This window comes from Plasmodium chabaudi, assembly GCF_900002335.3.
Source record: "Plasmodium chabaudi chabaudi strain AS genome assembly, chromosome: 11".
NCBI lineage: Eukaryota > Apicomplexa > Aconoidasida > Haemosporida > Plasmodiidae > Plasmodium > Plasmodium chabaudi.
In genome coordinates, this window is record NC_030111.2 from 500620 (window position 1) to 525515 (window position 24896).

A 24896-nucleotide genomic window follows, 5' to 3' on the forward strand; every position below is an offset into this window, starting at 1 on the left:
ATTTTTTTTAAAATAAAAAAATGCAAATACAATAGCTGTGTCTATAATATTACAAATTCATGCAGAACAAATAATTTTTAAAAATTAATTAATTCATTTTGATATGTACATATATATATGTATATACTTTTTCATGCTCTCGTCATTTATCATTTTTCAGTTTGCTTTCTCAATTTTGATGTCTCTACAAATATATAAACATATAGGCATGTGCACATATAGAATATATTGTAATGACTTATATAGCATGTATCATATATACTGAATTGGGCTTAAATAAAAGCGAATTAATTTGAAAAAAATATGTATAATATAAATATAAAAGCTTTGCTAGTCCCTTAAAATAATAAAATCAATAAAACTATTATGTAAATAAAGTTCGAATTGAAAGGCTGGGTTGAATATATAATAAAAATATATAGAAACGTATGAAAAGAAAATAATAAAATGACAAAATAAAAAAATAAAAAAAACAAATATACTGATGAAGGACAAACAAATAGCATCCAAACTATGTAAAGAAAATTAAATAATTTTCTTAAAAAAAAATAACAAGCAAAAAAAAATTTTATAAATAAATTTATATACATAGTTTTTTTGTAGCATTTTTTCGTATTCCATGCGCGCATGATGAATATTATTTTTTAACACGATTTTTGCCTACATTGCCAAGGGATATATTAAAAAATTAAAAATGTTAAAAAATTAAAAATGTTAAAAAATTAAAAATGTTAAAAAATTAAAAATATTAAGAAATATAAAAAGTGAAAAAAGTGAAAAAAGTGAAAAGAATGAAAAATTATTATGATTGACCAGCTTATTCAAAAGTAAATTAAAATGGCATTAAGTGTTAATTTTTAAAATACTTTGTATAAGTATATATACATTATACAAATTATATTTTTTTCCATCTTTTGCAAACTTAGCATATCAACAATATCCTAAATAATGAACTTACCTTGCATCCCAAACAGCCACACTCAATTAAAAAACACGAAATAAACAAGATAAACAAGATAAAAAAATAAGAAATATTTAGTTAGTCGCAATCACGAATTAAATGCTGCCACAAGCTGGAAACTATCGAATCGCATATATGTACGTATAAACTAGTGGATATGCATGTACTATAAAGCAAAGCAAAACGAAGCAAGCATAATGGATAATGGTGAGGGCGAGCTAGAACATACAACTAGCGGGATAAACAAATATCGAAGTAACCCGTTTATAAATAATAAAGAAGACTACTTCAATGAAAATGTGCAAAGAATAATCTGCTCTATATTAGCAAATAAGAATATAAAAAAAATAAATTATTTAACTTTTGATGTCTTATTTAATTTTTTTATAAAAATAATTAAAAAGTTTGGACTAATATGTAAAAAATTTTCATCTTTAAGAGGTAGTGTTGTAGTTAATTATATTGATATAAAGTATTGTCTAAAAATATATTTTAATAATATATATAAAGAAATATATATAATAAAAAATTATAAAAATTCATTTGATCACATAATATTTGATATCAGTTTACAAAATCAGGAAGAAAACAAAACAAATCAACAAGAAAATAATGAAAAAGGAAACTATATTAATGTAGTACAAAATTCTTATTTATATTATAAAAATCTATGTATGAAAAAAAAAAATAATGATATTAACTCTCTCAATTCATTTCCTCAAATAAACCCAGACAATTTACCTAACACAGCATCTAACGAAAATGTCAATATATTATCTTTAAATGAAAATATTGATATAGAAAAATATAAAGAAGTTATGAAATTAAAAAAAAAATATATGCATGATCATATGCCAATTATTCCGCTAACCTTAAATAGAAAAGAACAGATTACTGGATATTATAATGACCAAAATGAATCATATAATCAAAATTCATTTTCTTTTTTAAATTATTCATCTGAATCTTCTTCTCAATTATCTGATACTTCTTCAGATTCAAGTTCAACTAATCAATCTCATAATTTTGATACGACAAAAAATATGGAAATTGATCCTGCCCATAAAGCTACTGATCATAATTTAATATATGAAAAAGATATAATGTGTAAAGAAAAAATTGAAATACTAAAATTGATACCCAAAATAAAAGACATATACATACAAAACTCAGCCAACCAACGTTCCCAATTTAGTGCCACTAACAAATATATAGAACCTCAAGAATATCAAAATGATTTATCCTTAGGCGACATCCCTCCTCAGCCTTAACCTTTTTACTTCTAAACCTTTACTAATAAATATGCATAAGAGAAACAAAACGACCCAATCAACTGCTTAACATACCATATGATCGTGGACTTATGTGATCATTCACCCCTTGTTCAATACTGCCATCATTCATTTTGCACGCTTTAGCAAGTGCATTGCCATGGTTTGCTACCTTTTTTAAAAAATAGTAAAACTAAATTATAATAATTTTTTGTTTTATATCTATATTGTCTTTTATTTTTTTTTTTAAGTTTGTTTCGGTACATACATTTTGTATACTCTTCAGTGCAACTGCACGTACCCAAAAAAATTTTTTATAAATAACTTTGATTTATTCAAATAATAATTGTTATGAAAAATACAAAAAAAAAACGCGAAAAATAAAAAAAATAGTGGACAAAATGGAAGTCTACCAACGCGCATTATCAAATAGGTGAAACGCATATTTAATTTTTCAATGGGCTCACAAAATGATACCCAAATGTATATACATATTCAAATGCACATGTTATCTCGACCCTTTCGGATCTTCGTCTTTTTTATAATTATTTCTTTTTTTTCTCATTTTGAGCATCATTGTCATTGTTAGGAGGTGAGTGAGCAGGAGTAGCTGGTGCAGCCGGTACAGTGGGGGCAGCTGGTGCAGGTGGAGCAGGCCCAATGGCTGCTTTCCCTTTGTTCGCTCCAAAATTTGGAGGAAAGGTAGCTGGACCGATGGTAGGACTAGCTAAAGTATTTGCTTGATCATAATAATTCACATTTGATGAAGTGCCATATGGATTTTGTGACATATATTGTGGCCAAGTAGATGACATGGCTTGATTTGGATTATAAAAATAAGGATTTGCATTATTCATTCCGTTGTAATAATTTGTAGGATTGCCAGCGGGTTGAGGTTTCATATCAAAGGCCCACTTAATTGTTAACGAAATTGAATAGTTGCCAAGTGGTTGATCTGACATAGCAACTCTAGCAAATTCTGCATTAACCCTATTAGTAAATTGTATAAAAGCTATATTTTTATTTGGAATAAACCTTACATAATCTATATTTCCATATATAACAAATTCATCATATAAAGCTTTTTCAATAGCACTTACTTCATTAAAATTATTAATGTATATACTTCCAATAAATAAAGTTCGACAATCATTATTAAAATTTCCATTCCCACTCATATCTTCTTTAAAGGTATTATATTTTTCTCTACCAAATATATCCATAGTACTTTCAAATTCAAGTTCATCATTTTCTGTTGGTACTCTATGTCTATATAAGCAGTTATGACCATATGCACAACAACCACGAGCAAAATAAATACAAAAATATGGTTTGTTTGCATACGATTTATCTGCTTTAGTATATCCAGAATCTTTAGATGGATTACATTTATATTTAGCTACAAACTTAGGATTATTATTATTATTTTTATCTGTTACATATTTACCAAACCATATATTATTATTATTACTGTTTTGATTATCTTGTGCATGTTCTACTTTATTTAATTCTTCTTGTGTTACTTGTAACCTTGCTGGGCTTTTAAGTATTTCTTTTACTTTATCACTTGTTTTCATCAATTCTAAACTTCTATTTATAAGAGAAAGAAAAGCATAATTTTTCATATCCCCTCCACCACCACTCGCTAAATCTTTATTATAATCATACATCCCATTATTTTCTACATTCCCACCATAATAATAATTGTAATTATAATTATTTACTCCAACTGTATTCCCAATATTTGCATAACCATTTATATAATTATAATTATACATATTATAATAATTATTCATACCTATTGGCATATACATATTATTAAAATTATTATATTCAGGATATGTATTTATATTATTCGTCAAGCTATTTTTTTTGTTTTGCAAATTTTCTTTTGAAATGTTACTATTATATCCACTTCCTATATCAGTACCCATTGTTTGTACATTATTTATGTTACCATAATATTGATTATAATAATATTGATAATTTCTATAGCTCTCTAAATTTATATTATTATTTTCAACCATTGGTGTTGTATTACTTACTGTTTGATTTTTATCTTGAACATTTGTTTTTTCATTTTCATTCGTGGCATTCTTTTCATCAGTTTTTAAACCAGCATCATTAGTATCATCATCACATGGTACTTCCTCTTTTACAGACTCGTCCTTATTGTTATTTTCTTTTGATTCTTCTTTAATTGGTATATTACATTTGGCTCGTTTTTTCGAACCCTTTTTATTACTATCTTCTTCAACCTTATTATCTTCTTTACTATTTTCATTATTTTTTTTTCGTTTCCCTTGCCCATTTCGTTTTTTAGGACTTCCCTTATTGCTACTCTCATTTTGTTGTTCATCATGTTCACCATCTTTATCATTTTCATTTGCTTTATCGTCTATTTTGTTTGGACCTACCTCCTCTTTTCCAGTTTTTTCACTATCATTATTATCTTTATTTTCTTCCCCCTTTTCAGGGTTTGAGCTATCTGTTTGTTTTTCCTTTTCATCCTCCTTGTAATTGAAAAAACTTTTAAAGCCCATCTTTAGATAGCCATTAAAAAGTTATAGCTAGCATTTATGAAATAAAAGTATGTATATTCACATGTATATATAATTACCAATCAGATGGTAAAAATTAAACGAAATAAAGAAAAATAATAAGGATAAATTAGTAAGCTATACATACAAAGCTTTAATTAAAATATCTCGTAATTTTTTTTTTTCATTTCTTCTTTGAACTCTTTCTTTCATTTTAGTAATAAGAAGAAACAAGCAAATTGTGAATTAAAATTTTTTTACTTATAATTATGTACAAATAAATATATTTTAACTTTTACTAATTTATTATTTTTTATATTATTTTTTTTTTAAACTTAATATTGTTTCTTATCCCTAAAATTGTATACCATTTTCAGCTTATATATAATATATTTTTTTTTTTTATATACATTGCAGTATTGCCAAAATAGCATATAAAACGGATTGGAATTTTTATTACATTGTCTTTTGTATGGCCATCAATTATTCATTTATTTTCATTTCATAATTTTTATAATTTCATAAAAGCATAAACATAAACATAAAGCAAAAAATGGATCCATATCATATAAATAAAAAACATAAAAACATAAAATATAATTTTTTTATTTTTTATGTACAGCATTTGCTACAATAAAAAAATCAAAAAAAATATTATAGAATATTTCACCTTGATAAATAAGGGGTAAAACTATGCAAATATAAATATTATCAAATTAAATATGTTTAAAAAAATTATATAACTTTTAGTATTCTGAAAAATTGGCATATTTCGTATTTACTTTATAACTAGCCAATGATATATAATTTTTTGTTCTATAGTGTTACATAAAATATATTACTTATGTATATAGTTCAACATATTATGAATCTGCAAACAGTTTGTTATTCCTTCTTTTCTACAATTAAGCAAAACAAAGGAGTTTCCTAACTATATAGACATAGAGAAGGAAGCATGTTTATTCTTCTAATTGACACAATTGTTTACATTTATATTTATGTTCATATTCGAAACTTTCTATTAACATAAGAGTAATAGTAAAGAATTCCAAGGACCATTCCTGTCAAATGCGATGCGTGTCCTGCATTAACAATACAAAAAAGTTATATAATTAATCATGAAAATCGTGAGAAAAATATGTATAACTCACAATGCATTGACAAAATTTATTGATCACAAGCGTGTGCATGCACGACAAATATCCAACAAAATAAATAAGTAACATAGCTGACAGTAGCGAACTTAAAGATGGCACAAAAAATGAAATAAATGAAAAATGATGGTGTCTATACCTATGTCATCATTCTTGTTTGATATAATGCTGTATAGCTCGTTTAAAAAGTAAAATGACGAAAAAACAGCCTATAAAAATGAAAAAAGATAAAGAATAATGTGTGGGGACATATATCTATTCAGTCTTGTTGAACATTAAAGGTGTTGCTACTCACTAATGGTAAGCCTAGGACCCCATACAAATATATTTTATGGTTGGGATGAATAAATGTATATGTAGCTAATATGGAACTTATACTTCCACTAGCACCCAAAACATAAACATTGTTATAACCATAGTTTGAATTCTTTTGATATAATATTTGTATATAAGATGAAATAATCCCACTGACTATATATGTTAAAAAAAAGTTTTTTGAATTTATTAAAGCTTCTAAAGAACGTCCAATATAAAATAAAGATATTGTATTTAATAAAAAAGATTGTATAGTATTGTGGCTTATTATGTTTGTTACTAATGTATATAATTGTTTTTCTCTCAAGCTTTTTAAACTACAACAAAAATGTTTATACATAAATTCTGATGTTAATAATGGAGCAGAATGAGATCTTATTGGGGTTGGGCTAAAATAATTATAAGACATTTGTCTAGGCTTAGCATTCATCCATAAAAAATAAACAAAAAAATGTAAAAATATTAAACTATAAGTAACTGGTGATTTATTATAATGATGTATTAACAATGCTTTAAAATATGGTATGTTCTTTATTCCATATTTATAATATACTGGAATATTATTTAAAAATAATTTCCCTTTAATTTTTGTAGCATTTATCAATTTCTTGAAAACTTTATTATTATTACTTATAAATAAATTAAAAAAATTGGTAGGAAAAATTAAATTGTTCTTATAATTGCTATGATTTATTTGACTTATTCTATATTTATAAAAATCGATTTTTTCTTTACACATATTTTTATAATTTTCTTCAAATTTTATAATTATATTTTTTATTTTCTTTTGAATATTATTATTCTGTAATCTTCCTTTATTTAATTTTAATAAATAATTTTTTATTTCAAAATTTTGAAAATTAGATAATAAAGACTCACATTTTCGTTTCTGTTCGTTCAAAATGCTTTTGTCAGAATATTTCGAAAATCGACGCACCGAATAGTTTCCAGCATATCTACCCAAAGAATTCATTGATGGGTTACCTGGCATATAAATAGTGGAAGCATTTCGTTCCGTATTAATGCTATTATTTAAAAAAAGAGCGTTGTCTCGTAATTCTTTTTTATCATATTTATATGATTTCTCTTTCGACTTGCTAGAAAATATATTACTTTTATGCACATATGCATGCGCATTTTTTGTTACTATCTTTCTCTTCCCCACGAATATCATCCCGGTAGTCCTTTGCATATGCATAGAGAGATACTTGGGAAAGGATATGTTGTAGTTTAGGCATGAAATTTATTCGTGTGTATAATCCAAGTGATGACAAATAGACAAATTTGCAAAAAAAAAAAATGCTTTAAGAAAGTCTATTATAAAAATTATATCTTAAAAAAATATATTCTTTTATAATTTATATACGATTTAGTAGTATAGCTACAATATGTTAACATTTTTTTGTCTTTGTTTTTTGTTTCATTGTTAAAGGACATTTTTTGCATATAACAATAAAGCATAGTACCTTATTTCTTATGTTCCATCGTAAAAAATATTACTGAAAGGCTTCTCATTTAGTTTGCATGTATATGTCATATATTTATGACAATTATATAATATTATACTGTGCTTAGTTAAATTGCTTCATCACTACTCATTGGATTTTATGAGCTGGGAAAATAATACACGTAGCTATTTTTTTTTAAAAAATAATACTTTATTAAATAATATCATTTTTTTGTTTCTTCCTTTGCTCTATATTATTATTTATTTGCTTATCGGCTTTCTAAAAAATTATGCATAAAATTGGCTCAACTGATATACGAAAAATACTTATACCATTTCCACTGCATAAGAAATATTACGACAACCTTTTCAATCTGAAAATAACTGCCAAACTAAAATATGCATATACATAAGAAAAAAAAAATAATAATAAATAAATATTTCAAATCATATAATACAACAAACGACATGTGCTTATTCATTTTTGGCGCTTCCCCTCTGTTTAACATATACGCTTGCATAACATTGAAAAAATATAAATATTTTTACTTATAAAATTAGAACATATTTTTTTAAAACATGACAAAAGAACGAAAAAAAGATTGGGATCCTATGAAATTTGTGTTTTCTCACAAAATGTGAACACTCTTTATATATTTTTATAATACAGCATTAAAAAATATAGAAAATTAAAATAAGAAATACAAAAAAAAAAAAAACGAGGATGACATTATTTAATGCCTTTTCAATTTCTTCATGTACAAACATAAACAAAACTGAGGAAAGTATTTTAAAAAAAATAAAAACAGTTGATGATGTATATATAGAATGTGAGATAAACAATAAAAAAAAAAAATGGTCTGAATATAAATTAGCAAAAGAATTTTACAAATATAATCACAATCTAATATGCCTAAAAAAATATGAATATAATCCTTTTAAAAAAGTATGTCAAGAAAATTTCTCTTTTTTAAAGGAGGGGGAAAGATACTACACTTCCAATGATAAGTTGTAAGTTTCAAAAGTTTACCTAAATACACACATATATATGCAAAAATGTATTTATAGAGTATGACCGTTATAACATTCTGTTGATAAAAAAATAGATAACCAATTAACCACTTTTTTGTATACATATATGTCTTATTTTTTTATTGTTTTATTCCTTTATATATATCTTAAAATTTTCACCTTCTTAGGCATAAAAGGCATTACAAGTTAATATTCCAAAATTTAATGAACTCACCATCCATTCAAATATCATTTTGTGGAATTGTCATGACAGCTATTGCATGGCTAGTCGATTTAAAAAATAAAAAATTTAAAAAAACATGAAAAGGTATACACTTCTTAAACTATATAGAGATATAAAAGGGAAATACTAAACTAAAGAATATTTCCTCTCTCTATATATAGTCTTAGGATAGTTTCAAATAGTATGTTTTGCCAAATAAATTAAAGTGACATATAAAAACTGTACAGCCATTGTACAAAATTTATATGACAAGGGAATAAAAAAAAAAAAAAAAAAAAATTATGACATGTTAATAAAATTATAAACCCCAATATGCACACATATGTTTGGTTATCAATCCTTTGCCTTATTTTAATTAGACTTAAACCCACAAAAACAAGAAACATACTATTTTTACGAGCATATTTTCCTTCTTTCATTTTTTATCCTATATATTGTTGTTAAATATAAAAAAAAGTTACACACACATTTTTTATAATAATTGTAGATCATTTGAAAAGAATACTTTTCATTTTCTCCTATTACTTGTTTCGTAAAATCATTTTATTTTTTTTTAAGTTTTTTTATCATATTTTTACTCATACAATTCGCCCATTTTATATGAGTATTTTTTTTTTGGAAAGAAAAATAAGTTTATTCATTCTATATATTAAACATTTGTAAATAATTTAATTAATTAAATTACTTTTTTTTAAAAAACAAATAAGTTTGAGAAATATAGTTTTCACCTGAAAAACTCAATGACCAAATTCTCAATACATTCTACAAAAAAGAAAACATGAAATCTAAAAAATGGGTAAGAAAAACAAAGAAATTAAAAAATCTATTTAAATAAATTGAAGTAAAATATTGTAATAAAAAATAACTGAATAGGAGGAGCATACATATCATATTTTGATAAGTTAGTTATACTATTATGCATATATGTGTACAAACTATAGGTATATATAAAAATGCTTAGCTGTTGTAACGATTTAAAAAAATATATATATAATATATAAAAATGGAATAGAAAATTTATATGAAGCTATAAAAATATATATTATGGTATAAAATAATAATATAAAACCATAAAAAATAATTAAAATTAAGAAAAGTTTGTTTTTGTTTTTTGTGTTTGTTTTGTTATTTAATTTTTATAAATATACGCATTTTTTTAATGCTGCTATGGTTTTATATATATACCATTTTGTAAAGATTTATTATAGCATTAATCAGGTTTGAAGAAGGAAAACGAAAAAGAGAAACATGTATATATGATCCTATGAATACATAAATATATATGCTACTGCTTTCTTTTGTTTTCTATTCCTGATGAATATATAAAATGGACTATAAAGAAAACAGTGGGCAGGCAAATATAAAGGATGTAGATTTTTATGTTACTATAAAGCTGCGCTTTTGTATTTGCCTTAAAGAGAATAATGATATAATTATTGGGAAAAAAATATATGATGAGAAAAAAAAATTAATAAAAAAAATCATATATTTAAAAAAGTTTACATTGAAAAAAAAAAGAAATGGAAAATCACGAGTGGAAAATATTCAGCTAAAAAATAGTGATGATAATATTGTAGAAAAGAAAGAAGAACAAACAGAAAAACAAAATGAATCAATCTCATCATCCACTATACAAACAAGTCAAAATCAAAATTTTACTGATAAAAAAGATGAAAATAAACATAATAATTCTGTATCTAGTTACACAAATATAAATTATAAAGAATGGTGGAAGGAAAAAAACCAAAATAATTTTATTATAACTTGTTATTTAATTATAGACAATGAATTTTTTTCTCACCCAATTACTCTCGAATGTGATGAGCTTAAAATAAAAGGTGAAAATGATGAAATCAAAATTAAAAAAAAAAAAAATCCAAAAATTGATATAAAGGTTGAAAAAAAAAAAGAGGAATATCATGACCCAATTGATATTTTTATAGAAAGAAAAAAAAATAAAATCACAAATAAAATATTTATATTAAATAAGCGAATATGTTTTCCAGTGAAATATCGACAATTAAACCCAAATAGCTATTTATTATTTATTTTTCAAAATAAAAATAATACGGATGTAAGTTATTATTCGTTTTGTAGATTGTTTACTCAAAATGGTGTTTTAAAGCAGGGCCTACAAATAAGGCATATGTATTACACAGGAAGTAGTGACAAAAACAATTACAATATAACAACTAGCAAAACTGCCCATCGGGTTACTAGACATGTTACTGAAGCATTGAAGAGGGATATTATTTATATGAAAAACGGTTCTAAAAATAAATCAAATCAAAGCCTTTTCCGTTTTTTAAAAAAAAATTATGCATATAATGATTTATTAAATGTTTGTAATTTAAAAAACAAACATATGAAAAAGGAAAAATACATATCTGGTAAGAGAAATCCAAAAAATCGAATAATAGCACACACCAAATTTTCTATTGACAAATTTATAATAAAAAAAAAAATAAATAAAATTATCCTTATAAGGTCAAATAATAAACTCAGATCATGCCCGAAAAAGGCACTACCGATTGGTAGTATAATTCAACAGACCAACCAAAAAGGAAAGGAAGACGAAACAAACTCGTTAGGAAGTAATATGCATGATAATAGTCAAGAAGTCCAAAATAATTCAAAACGTATGAGCAGCCTTAACATGAACATGCTTAGAGAGGGAGAGTATTGTAATTATACTAGTTCACATAAAAATAAAAACTTTTACTTAAATTTGTTAAAATATAAACATATAGAACATTTTATATATTCCCTGAAAAGAAATGTCATAAGAAATTATAAAACCTTTGAGAAAAAAAAATTAATATATAAGAAAGAAATCGAAAATGGAAAAATTGACAAAAGCAATCATCGAATAAAAGAAATAGGATATATAAAATATGAAGTGAATCAGAATAAAAAATGTAAAGTTTTCACAAGCTTAAATGAGATAAATAAAAAAGAAGATGATCAATTTTCAAATAATAGGACAGATATATATTGGATAAAAAATAAAAATTTATTAAAATGGAAAAATGGATATAGTTATATAAAAAAATATAGCTACTTATACGATTTACATAATGGTAAAATAACTGGTATTGAAAACCGAAATACATTTAAATTAATTAAAGGTGTAATAAATATATATAAAAAATTTAAAATCTTTAAGGACAAAAAAATAAAAGGCTACCTAATATTTAATTGTGTTAGTTTTAATAAAGCTAAAATATGCTATAATGAAAAGAAAAAAAAATTAATTACATTCCATGAAAATATTTTTAATGATATAGGAAATAAAGAAGTTGAATCTCCCAATTTTTATCATAACACTGGTTCAAATTGTGATTGGTTTTTTAATTCCTTTGATTATGTTGGAGATACTAGTAATGTTCATAGCTTAAGTTTTAATAAATTTGCAAAATCGGTTGAAAAAGGGCAGAAAAACGATAGAGATCAAAATTTATTTCTTCCCAACTATTCAAATGATGATAGGAAAGTGAGCACAGTAAATGAAAACGATACAAGCTATATATGTAACCGGTTTAAGATAGTAGAAAGTAAAAAGGATTGTTGGAAAAAAAAAAATGTTTTATGTAAACGAAATACGATCGACGTAATTCGAGACTTGAATAAAAGTCATAGACATACAGAAAAAAAAATGAATGACATATTTGATCACATTAGTAAATATACAAATAGGATTAGTAAAAATATAAACCTAAGCAATATAAATAGATATGATGATTATCCATTTAATTTCTTTTCAAAAGAAAAATATGAAAATAAAAATATATCTATTAGTACTCCACCAATAGATGAAATCAAAATATTAAATTATATTTTAAGTACCCCTTTACCAAAGATAAATGATGAAGGAAAGAAATGCTTATGGAAATTTCGTTTATTTTTAGTAAATCGTAAAGAGACATTGGGAAAATTTATTAAATCTGTAAATTGGAAAGATAAAGATGAAGAAAAAGAGGCAATAAGTTTGTTAAGGAAATGGTCAAAACCATCTCTGGAAAATTGTTTAGAATTATTTCATTTATATATGCGTTATAATGTTATAAAAAAATATATTATAGATATAATTAAAAATGCAAAAAAAGAACAATTAAAATTGTATTTATTTCAAATAGTTCAAAGATTAAGAACATTTAATTATCAACGTATTGATGACCTATTCATTGATATATTAATACATAAATGTGTGAAGTCAAAAAAGCTGTCTATTTATTTATATTGGTTTCTTCTTAGTGAAACTCAGGATAAAAATAATGGAAAATTATATTTACATGTTCATAAGTTATTTATAAATAAGCTAGTTAAATCGAATTCAAAAAAAAAAAAAAAAATTTTAGAAATTCTAAAAAATCAAAATAGATTTCGTAATCAGTTACTTTACCTAACAATAATATCCAAAAATAAAAGTGATCATATTCAAAATAAAACAAAAAAAATTAGAAAAAATTTATTTTATTATAGGCAATGTTTTGGCTATATTAATGTCAAAAATTTTATAAAAAATAATATATTTATTACGGATCAAAATGTATATAACTTTTCTCATACTTCTGAATCTCAACAAAGTTATGGCAATTTATCTTCTCATCCTATGGATACTACTGTTTTAAATACGTCTACAACTGAAGCTGGATCACTTCAAAATGGTTCTACAAGTTTGCCATCAACTATCACGCCATCTAATGTATCTCTACCCAATCAACATGAAGAATATCATTCTTTAAAAGGAAAGCACAATTTGAAAACAATTCCAGACGACCTTTGCAATTCTATATATTACCTAAGCCCCGAACTCTCAATCCATTTCAATGCAGACGAAGATAAATATGCATTTCAATATGAAAGAAAATGTAGTATGTCCGACGAATACATTAATAACAATGCTATGAGCAATGTTAGTCATAATCGAAATCGTGATAATAATTTTGAAAATGAAAATAGTGGATATGTGATAAATTATATTGATGACTCTAAAATAGTGAAGATCGAAAAGAATAGAGATAGTTCGTTTTTTTCTAATTTTTTACAAAATAATGATAGTTTTGGATTTTTTCTTAATTATAGTGATGATGATAAAACTATTGAAATTTTAGATGATTCAATAAATATAGTTCAAGAACAAAAAATAAAAAAAGTAACTACTCCTTTAATTTTACCAATAGATCCAAATACTGAATTATTAACTTTTTTACCTGAACATTCATATGTTTTACGATCATCATTATATCCTATTGTTATCGCTTGTTTGGTTAGAAAAAAAATTAAATTATTTCATTCCGATTATCATAATTTAATTATTAATAAACAAAAATATTTAAAAAAAAATATAAAAAAAACGAAAAAAAATTATTCATTATATCATTTCTATGATTCAAATTTTATTAAAGCATTGTATAGTTCATTTGATAAAGCAAAAGATTTTCAATATTATTATAAAAATATTAAGTGTGAAAATAATGTAATTTTTTATAAAAAACAAAAGATAGAACGAATAGACCCTTCACAAAATAGTGAGCTTTATAGAGAGGGAAAGAAACAAAATGAAAAAGTAAGAACAGATATTCTAAAGGAAATGCAAATAAAAATATCAAATGGTAAGGGACTATATCATAATGATGACTCATTAGCAGATATTAATGAAAACTTTGGAGAACTTGATTATACCTTCAATCCGGACTTTTCTCATTTTGAAAGTAAAAAAGTAGACAACGATTCGGTAGTTGCATCTACTTCAAACTCAATAATGAAAAAGAAAAATGACATGAATAATTTGGAAAAGTCAGACTCGAAATTATGTGAAAAAGAAAATAATGATTCCTTGAATGATAAACTGGAAAAGGAACTAACACAAAAAGAAAAACAAAATAATATTAATAAAAAGCATGTAAAAAAATATAATGAAATATATGAACTAACTATTAAAAAATATATATATAAAGCAGGAGATGATTTAAGACAAGATCATTTAGTAATACAAGTTATATATATAATTGATAATATTTGGAAAAAATATGGATTAAATTTAAAATTAACATTATATAGAGTTTTAGCTTTATCTACCAATGATGGATTTATTGAATTTGTAGATTATGCTGAATCAATTTCTTCTATAAAAAAAAATTATAATGGTGAGATTAGACAATATTTTATTCATCATAGTAAAGAAAGAAATACACCTTTAGGATTTGATACTGAAATTTTAGAAAATTTTATTTCAAGTTGTGCTGGTTATAGTGTTATTACTTACATATTAGGAATAGGAGATCGTCATTTAGATAATCTAATGGTATCTAATGATGGTCGTTTTTTTCATATTGATTTTGGATATATATTTGGTGAAGATCCTAAACCATTTTCACCTCCTATGAAATTATGTAAAGAAATGATTGAAGCAATGGGTGGGGCTCAAAGTGTAGGATATGAACAATTTTTAAAAAAATGTTGTTTAGCATACAAATATTTAAGATACCATTCCACATTAATTATAAGCTTATTAGATTCTATGTGTGAATCGGGTTTAAAGGATATGAAAACGGCCCCTGAATTATGTGTTTTAAAAGTTCAAGAAAAATTTAGATTAGACTTAAATGATGAAGCTGCAGAAATTCAATTCTTGGAAGTTATTAATGCATCTGTTAAGACACTTTTTCCAGTAGTTGTAGATAAGCTTCATGAATGGGCCCTAAACTGGAAATGATATATTTTACAAAAAAAAATTTATTCCGCTACCCCTTTATCAGCATGTACATGCTTTCAATGATAATCTTGGGGGATAAAACATTATACTTACGCCACCTGCATGTTATCCTATATTGCTACATTATTTATTTCGATATTATTGTATCGCTACCCTTTTTTTGTACTGCATTTACAATGGCCACATTCTGTGCCATCGTTGCACAAAATATCATTTATCAATATTTTTAATTTTTTCACTTTTTTACCTTTTTGTTGATATTTACATTTTTTAAATTCATTTTTCTAATTTTTTTCTACTACCAAGTAATAAATAAGAAAATGAATAAACAAATATGAAAAATTGCATCAAATTCTTATTATATATATATATGTACATATTTTGTCTACGAATAATCACCAACTCTACTTTAATAAAAATATAATTTTTTATTTTGTATATAATTATAGCTCGCGAAATAAATTATCATTTAAAAAAAGGAAAAGACATGTTTATAAGTAATAGTAATATGCGACGACCTATATCATATCTTTCTGCTATCCATACAAAGGTTTTAATGATGAGAACAACAAATGCTGACCTTTTAAATGTACTCTAATTTAATCATTTTTTTGTTTATATAGTCAAGGAATAAAGTAATCCTATAATTTGGGCTTATAACAATATATCCCACAAAAAATAAAAAAATGTATTTTGTTTAATTTTGGATAAGATAAAAATATGGCCCATTTTGTTGGCATTTTCAGGTTGGTACAAATAGTATAGAAAAGGGTATAAACAGTTGCACACACATTAGTTAAGCAGACAATATATGTACATATAAAATAGCCAAAAATGTAATGAGTTTTTAAAAATATTATGAACAAAATAGAAATTAAAGGAAACAAAAAAAAAAATCTATGAAATAATATTGCATGTTAAGGTGAAATAAGATAGGAAATTATATGCATATATGAAAGAAGCTAATATATATACACACACATATTGGGCATATTTGTAGAATAAAAAAAAATATATGAATAGGCAAGGAAAAAAATATCCTATATACATATGCATACATATAAATAGCCCTTTTAATGTTATTTTAAAAATACAAATATAAATTATGCATAATTATGCACACAAGTTTAAGTAATGAAATTTCTAACCCTTTTAATAAGTAAATATTTAAGTCTACAATTATTATATTCTAAAAAAACAAATTTGCATGTTGTATAATTAAAACTGCCTACTTCATTTATTTGATATATGTATACTGTTTTTTTTTCATATATATAAATACCAATGAAAATATAAAGCCCAAAATTATTCATTTATTAAATAAAGATAAATATTTTCTCTTTTTTATTCATGAGATTAAAGAAATTTATAAGTCTAAATTTTTAAATGATAATTTTGTTAAAAATTTTGGTGCTTTTTTTTAGTTAGGCATTATTTTATTTAAAAAAAAAATAAAATAATAATTATACTAATACATTGAAAAAAAAACAGCGATTTCTATATATAGATGAATTAAAAGCAAATAAATTGCTCTACATTATTAAAGAAATTAAAAAAAATTATATTAACAAATGGAATAAGCTTTATTTTAAGAATTATAAATAAAACTTAATAGTGATTACATATGTATTATATTTACACATTTTTAATTTGTTTTATACGATTGAATTTGTATTCACAACACTTTTTTTGTTCTAACCTTGTCATATTTCTTTCTTTTCTTTTTTATTCCCATTTGTTCTTGCTTTTGCATATGTAATAATTACTCATATCTGTCTATAATATAGTTTGTCTTTTACACGTTTAACAATTTTGAAAAAATAAATCGAATTTTGTTATATTTTCAAAGAACAATTAAAGATAATTCTGTAGATCTATATTCAAAAATTTGAATAAAAAACAAAGATCAAATTATACAAGTATATATCCAAACGTGTGTAAGACATTGAAAGGGTTGGAAGAAGGAAGCATACAACATTTTTGTATTCCGAAAAAATTATAAAAAAGAGATAAACCATAATAATAATCTTCAATCAAAATATTCTACTACCAAAATGAATTCTTTAAAGTATAAAAATGACAATAAAAAAAATATATATCAAAAATATTTTCGACCATTTTCTAGAATGTTTTATTTTTATTTTTATTTTTTAGAAAAAAGAAACAAAATATTCTTTGGGGAAAGAAATGGAGAAATGTAAAAAAAAAATATATTGATAGTGAATATGTGTATATATGCATTTCTCATAAAATATGGATACTAAATATTTTACATATAAAATATTATTGTTGTGGTAATTAGTTTTTAAATATATACATTTCAAATGATTGTTTCTTTATAGCTAATACAACAAAAAGCGATAAAGGACGAAATGAACAAGCAACTGAAAGTGTCTCTAGAAAAACAGTAAGATCATCTTTTCGAAAATTTCCAAAATAAAAACATTATTTAATCATATAGATAAACATGGATATGCCAATGTGATGCCTACTTTTTTTCTCCCCCTCTTTCTATATATGCATACATTCCCCGTATTTTATATGCTTTAGAAAACAGGAAGAAGAAGAAAAAGAATGCACCTTTAAACCACAAACATTATGGAATCAAAGTTTTAAAAAAACAATTTCATTTGTTGATGAATTTTTTGTTAAATTGAAGCCATATATTGAGCAACAACAAAGTATGGCTATGCATTGATACATAACTGTCCATACATTTTACTCCGTAATTATGTGCATAACAGTTTGTCTATGCCCATTTGCAAATATGCTTAAGAAAATATATGCACATACATATAATACCATTTTTTGCAGTGTATTTAAACCACCTGAAGGAGCTCGAGGTTGATGATCAAATATTTGCAGAGAAAATTAAGGTACAAAATATTTTTTTTTTTTTTTTTTTTTATAAATTCACCTTTTTCATTGCTACACTTGAGTAAATATGGATACCATTTTTAAACTTTGTAGGAGGAACTGAGATTGATGTTGTCAAAAGCAATCGATAAAGAAATAATGGAAACCATAATTGAAGGATATAAAGGTATTAGGACTAGAGGAATGAATAAAATGAAAAGAGAAAAGTTAGATATACTATCAAAAATGATAAAACTTGAAAGGGAATATAATTGTTTTATGGCTAAAGAAAATGTTGATAAAAAAGATTTAGAGGAATGTGGATTTGATTGTGATTTAGCAGCAAAGCTAAGAAATGATATACTTAAAGATTCATTATGTCCCAATTCGTTGAGAGATTTTGCAAAAATCAGACAAGAAATTAATAAAGTTTTAGAAGAAGAATTACGAATAAGAGAAAATGAAAAAGAGCTTGTAGAGGAAGATGCTCATTCTAGTGAGCAAATATCTTCATATGTAGAAAAAAATGAATTATTATCTGATAACGAAGAATTAAATAATTCGGTAACTATTTCAAGTAATGACAATGCTGGTCAGGTAGTGGAAAATGGAAATGCCATTAATGATGATGTAAACAACATAAATGGGTATAAACAAAATAATTACAATTTTATAAATACAAATAGCGAAATCGGAATAAATGATAACCATAATAACAATATGGTTTATATGACTGGTGAATATTTTTTAAATGGAAAAAACGAAAAAACAACTAATAATTTGCAAATTGAGTATAAAAATGGGCATAACAATATTAACCGTTCAGAAAATGGACACAACAGCATTAACCGTTCAGAAAATGGGCACAGCAGCATTAACCGTTCAGAAAATGGACACAACAGTATTAACCGTTCAGAAAATGGGCACAACAGTATTAACCGTTCAGAAAATGAGCATGCACAAATGTATTACAAAAATAATGCACCCAATTTTCCATACATACCTAACAACAACCTTATCAATAATGAAGGAAAAGAAATAAAACGAGAAAATGTAAATACCAATATTATGAACAGTTCAGGCAATATGAAGGCTCAAAATACTGATTGGAATAAAAATTCTGGAATACATACAAAAAATGTTTATCTTAATGAAAATTATATGAACATGTTAAATATGCGAAACGGGAATGAATATGTTTCCTCTTTGAAAAGAGATCCAAATTCAATGAATGTTTTTATAACAAAAAATGATGGTAGAAATAATAAAAGTCAAAATTACCTGAACGGTGCAGGTAATAGTAACTTTGGACAAGCCAATGAAATAAAATATGGAAATAAATATTCAGGATATACAAATGAAAAAGAAAAATATGTAAAAACAAATAGTAACACAAATCAGTTGCAAAAAAATAGATTTGCGAATAAAAATTATAATCCAGTTTCATTAAATTTTAATCAATATACAAATAATACACAAAATAAAAATATGATAAAAAATAAACAAATGTATATACCCCAAAATATAAATAAAGCAAATGATATATTTATAAATGATAGTAAATTAAAATATCCAACCAATATTAACAATAATAATATGTATGTCCAAGAAAATGCACAATTTAAAAATACACGATATATAGACAAAAATTTGTATAGTATTAAAAATGTCAACAAATTTTACGATTTTTATAATGAAAGTCTTACTAACATTAAAGGGGGGAGTGCAAATATTCCAAACTCTGATAAAATAATGTACGGATTAGATACATATTATACAAATATGAATCAAAAAAATAAAGTAGTGTTGCCCAATTTGAATGAAAATACTAGCTTACCAGGTAATGGATATTTCAGAACAAATGAATCCAATATTAAAAAACAAACAATATTTCCAAACTATCATTACAAAAATAATTAAAAATTTATTTAAAAAAAAAAAGAAATATAGAAGACGTTTTAAATCTCTTTGAAAAATGGGATCGCAAAAAATGCTTAACCTTCTAACCATTATACAAAATATGGTTCGAATAATTTTTCACTAGCTTATATTATTTATTTATTTCCATATTGTTTCGAAACCTAAATATATGTATGTTGTTTCTTTAAAAGATTTTCTTTTTCTATGCCCAATTTTGTTCTTTATTTGGTATTAAATATTTTTGTATAATTTTTATAATATTTTTAATTTTTTTTTTGTATATATGGCAGATTTCGCCATATAAAGTTATCTCAATTATTTTGCACATGCATATACTATGGATATGCTATACACATACTTATTTGTTTTGATACTTCTCCATACTTAGTCATAGTAATCCATTTTGATATTCAAATAATTTAATAAATGTATATATATTCAGTTTTTATAAACAAAATATGAAAAATGTTTGTCTACCCCCTTATTGAAAACTCACCATAAAATGAGCTTTTTTTGTTTTGTTTGATTTGATCAAAGGGGATAGGATAATCTAAAATGTTAAAATTATTGACTTTAAATATTTTCTTTTTTTTTATTAATATTAATAATGGTACATGTAAATAACAAATATAAACATATATAACATAAAGTAGAAAAAAAAATAAATATGGATCTATCCCAAAAATTATATTCTCTAAATTAAAAAAAGCTTCGTTTTTTATTAAAAATTCATTCCATAAATGTAAAAAGCACATAAATATTAAATCCATAGCAAAATATCGAAAAAAAATTATCAAATAGATATTAAACCATTTCATATATTTTGAATTATTTTTGAATTCTAGTTGGATATGCTTCGATTTGTCAATATCCCCCACGATTAGTAGGTAGCTCTTTGTCTGCATACAAAAAAGAAAAAATACACACACACATATATACACATGCAAAGGTAGTTCAAACAACATCATTTCTTTTCTCAAATGCACCAAATTTGGTAAACGAAAAGGTTGTCTATTTTGTGATGCTGTGTAGGTTTGCTCGCTTTTTTTGTATTTTTGTATTTTTTATTTTTTTTTGCGTTTTTTGGGTTATCACCATTTCTTTGAGACCAAACGGGGCAGATCCTGGATTACGACATGCTATACATTGGAAGACGGAATATGTAAATATCGAACAGAGGGGAATAATAAATATATTAATAAATTGTCTGATAAAGTATAATAAAACTCTATTTTGTAACTTCAAAAAGATTTCAAAATACATAAATGTAAATTCATTTAAAAATATTAGTATCATATTTAAAGCTAATGGAAATAATCCAATTTTTTTGGCCGTTTTTTTTATCCCTCGTATCCAAAAAAAATTAAAATTAATATAAAATAAAATTAATAAAATAATAATATGAGATAATTGTGTTATGCATATATCTAAATAATTTATATTTATAGATCTATAAATATAATATAAACAAAATATAAATATCCATCCTAATGTGATCATTTTTTGTTTAGTAGGCCCCCTAAAATGAAATATATCGTTTAAAGACAAAAATAAAATATCTATCCTTTTTGATGCTGATATAAGCATAAAGGTTAAATAAATAAATGCAAATATTATACTCAAAAATAAAGTAAATTTATTATAATAATTATGGGCCACTGGTACAAGGATATAATAAAAATTTCTCTTTATCAGCTTAAGTAAAAAATAATAATTATTTTCAATATTTTTTAAGTTCTTCCCAATTATTACTGAAAATGTTATAAATATTAATATATCAAATAGGAAACAACACATTACAATCAGGTATGTGCAGTATATTATGTCGATTCCGAGTCTGAAGAGGGGAGGAGTAATCGTTTTTTTTATAATTTTTTATAATTTTTTATAATTTTTTACAATTTTTTATGCATTTTTGCTTTTTTGGCTACCTAAGTCCCTTGGATGTGTAAAAGTAAATCCCGGAATGGAAAGACATATTAACAATACAATGGATCATACATGAAATCCATACTTCATGGTTTGACAAAATGCTGAATATTTTTGAAACATTTAAATCGACTGACAATAGCTCAAGAAGGGAAAAATCACGTAAAGAAATAATATCAATTGTAAAAATAAAAATTATTAAAAATGTAAATAATTTTATTAATTTATTGGATGATTTATATTTTGAAAAACTGTTGTATAAAAATAAAAAAAGGAACGAATATAATACAACATTCCCTCCAAAATTTATCGTCTTCGGTTCTGTATATTTTCTTAGTAAGGTGTCATACATTTTCATGCTCTGCAAAGGTAAAGCAATGGGTGTTAGCCATTTCTATCAATAACTATATGTGCATTCCTATTTTTTTTTTTTTTTTTTTTGGCTAGCCATTTTCTATAATACACATTACGCACAAATAAAGAATGCATAAGTCATTTGCAAAAAAGGTAGACACTTACCAACTTCATTGTGTTTATTTCACATTTCCCATCAGTGATATTATAAGAACATATATTTCTACCGATGTTACAAATATTTTTATTCCCATTAAATTTGGAGCATATTTTATTATTAAGATTTTTATATACCCATGGATTTTTATCAATAAAATAATATGAAAAATAATGCAAGTGTAAACATATAGAGTCAATGCATTTTATTATAGACAATATATATGATATAAGTAAAGAAATAGCTATTGGTAAATGATAACTATTTATAGAATTAAAAAAAGAAATACAACCATCTAAAACAAATCTTCCACCGTTTATTTCTTGTAATAAAAACGGAGCAGAAAAAAACATATAAGTAATAAATAATGGAAATATAATAGCAATTGTCTTATATTTTATAAATAAATATAAAGATGAACTTAATGTTGTTATAGAATATACTACACAATGTAAAACAAATGTATTTACATCATAGTTATGAAATTCATTTACTTTTTTATATATCCATGGTAACATATATAAATTACAATATTTTAAATATTTCATATTTTCAAAGACACTTGCCATTTCAATTATATCATTATATGATATACCAATAGATACAAGATAATACAAAAAATTATCATTATCATCTTTTTTTTTTTTATTTTTTTCATTTATTTTGTACATTTGGATATCTGTTACTTCTTTTCCATTTTTATTATTCTGTTCTGAAAAATAAATTGAATAATCACATAAATCATATAAATTTGTATAACCCTCATATTTTATATTATAACTTTTTAACAATTTTAACAACTTTAATCTCTCTTTCTCTTTTGCGTCTTTTACTTCAATACATTTATTATATTTATTTAGTTTTAACTTTTCCAATCGATCTTGTTTCTTTTTGTGAAATAATTCTGAATGCTCATAAGCTTTTAAAAATAGTATAGATCGAATTTTTCGTACATCACTTTTATTATGCCTAATTAAATTTATTATATTTTCTTTTGTAATTATTCCCAAGCTTTTACTTTTATTTTTTTTTATTATTGAACTTTTTGTTCTTCCTATACTTCGAAATCCTAATGTATGCTTGTTTCGGAATATTTTAGAATAATTATTATGATACTGACCAATTTTATGTAAGGGCTTTTTTTTATTTTGTATAATTTTATCATCTTTTAATTTTGAAAATATTATTTCTTTATTTGGTATTTCCATTTTTTTTCACATTTACAAAATATATGCTTGTCTGTACATGAACAAATTTCGATGTGTGATATTCCTACTTGATCAAACACACATTTCATCAAAACTAAAATGTTTCTACAATTTTTAAAAAAATAAACAAATATATTATAACAACTCAATAGTTCTATTTTATATTGTCCATTAAAAATTTATCATTTGTTTATTCTCATAAAATATTGCATGTACATAAATAGCTTTTTTTTTTTTTTTTTTTTTTTTTTTTTACAGCTAGCTAAATATTTCTTTGTACCCTTTCATCCACATATATGCATAAATTATTTTGCATAACAAAAAAGAATGATATAAATAGAAGAGTATATTGCCAACTATACAATATTTTTTTATGGTATTCTCCAGAATAATAGCCACTATATGTATACTTGCTTATTTGAAGAGTTGTGCATATATGCGATACATTTGCTTAGCCAGGCAAATGCCTAATATATTTTATTCTCCTATATCATACAAACACATATTTGTGTATATACTATTTATTATAATTTTTAAATGAACAAATAGGAATATAAATTTACAAAAATGCTTACATATATATATTTTATTTTTGTAGACAAGTTTATAATCAATGTGCATATATTTTACTTTTCTTATAATCCCATAATAATAGCGTCCTTATATATATATTCCCAAAAAATAAAATAAATACCTTTTGTGAAAAAATATTAAGTTGCTTTTTTATCATCCCATTGTTCATATATGCCTACATATTTATACAATCCTATTCGATCGTTTTTTTGTTTATTTTTTTATGAAATCGCCAATC

The 24896-nt window shown here is 23.9% G+C and overlaps 7 protein-coding genes across 7 annotated transcripts; 4 read left to right on the forward strand and 3 right to left on the reverse strand.

The window, feature by feature from the left end:
• Positions 1 to 1122: 1122 nt before the first annotated feature.
• On the forward strand, positions 1123 to 2232 carry PCHAS_1114100 (conserved Plasmodium protein, unknown function; the record flags this gene model as incomplete). The annotated part of the gene is made up of 1 exon (XM_734013.2): positions 1123 to 2232. The coding sequence occupies one exon, from the start codon at positions 1123 to 1125 to the stop codon at positions 2230 to 2232; it is 1110 nt and encodes a 369-aa protein (XP_739106.2).
• Positions 2233 to 2777: 545 nt separating this feature from the next.
• Positions 2778 to 4775, reverse strand: PCHAS_1114200 (pre-mRNA-splicing factor CWC2, putative; the record flags this gene model as incomplete). The annotated part of the gene is made up of 1 exon (XM_740930.2): positions 2778 to 4775. One exon carries the CDS (start codon positions 4773 to 4775, stop codon positions 2778 to 2780), a length of 1998 nt encoding a protein of 665 aa, XP_746023.2.
• A 999-nt stretch (positions 4776 to 5774) lies between these two features.
• On the reverse strand, positions 5775 to 7439 carry PCHAS_1114300 (rhomboid protease ROM9, putative; the record flags this gene model as incomplete). Its single annotated transcript, XM_016798569.1, has 3 exons — positions 5775 to 5854; positions 6066 to 6135; positions 6222 to 7439. 3 exons carry the CDS (start codon positions 7437 to 7439, stop codon positions 5775 to 5777), a joined length of 1368 nt encoding a protein of 455 aa, XP_016653959.1.
• A 973-nt stretch (positions 7440 to 8412) lies between these two features.
• On the forward strand, positions 8413 to 9023 carry PCHAS_1114400 (conserved Plasmodium protein, unknown function; the record flags this gene model as incomplete). The annotated part of the gene is made up of 2 exons (XM_740932.1): positions 8413 to 8699; positions 8888 to 9023. 2 exons carry the CDS (start codon positions 8413 to 8415, stop codon positions 9021 to 9023), a joined length of 423 nt encoding a protein of 140 aa, XP_746025.1.
• Positions 9024 to 10270: 1247 nt separating this feature from the next.
• On the forward strand, positions 10271 to 15661 carry PCHAS_1114500 (phosphatidylinositol 3-kinase, putative; the record flags this gene model as incomplete). Its single annotated transcript, XM_727657.2, has 1 exon — positions 10271 to 15661. One exon carries the CDS (start codon positions 10271 to 10273, stop codon positions 15659 to 15661), a length of 5391 nt encoding a protein of 1796 aa, XP_732750.2.
• A 2054-nt stretch (positions 15662 to 17715) lies between these two features.
• PCHAS_1114600 (conserved protein, unknown function) lies at positions 17716 to 20437 on the forward strand (the record flags this gene model as incomplete). Its single annotated transcript, XM_016798570.1, has 6 exons — positions 17716 to 17729; positions 17816 to 17858; positions 18004 to 18068; positions 18212 to 18342; positions 18476 to 18537; positions 18632 to 20437. The coding sequence occupies 6 exons, from the start codon at positions 17716 to 17718 to the stop codon at positions 20435 to 20437; spliced, it is 2121 nt and encodes a 706-aa protein (XP_016653960.1).
• Positions 20438 to 20910: 473 nt separating this feature from the next.
• On the reverse strand, positions 20911 to 24085 carry PCHAS_1114700 (amino acid transporter, putative; the record flags this gene model as incomplete). Its single annotated transcript, XM_016798572.1, has 4 exons — positions 20911 to 21336; positions 21533 to 22274; positions 22369 to 22727; positions 22886 to 24085. 4 exons carry the CDS (start codon positions 24083 to 24085, stop codon positions 20911 to 20913), a joined length of 2727 nt encoding a protein of 908 aa, XP_016653961.1.
• Positions 24086 to 24896: the final 811 nt, after the last annotated feature.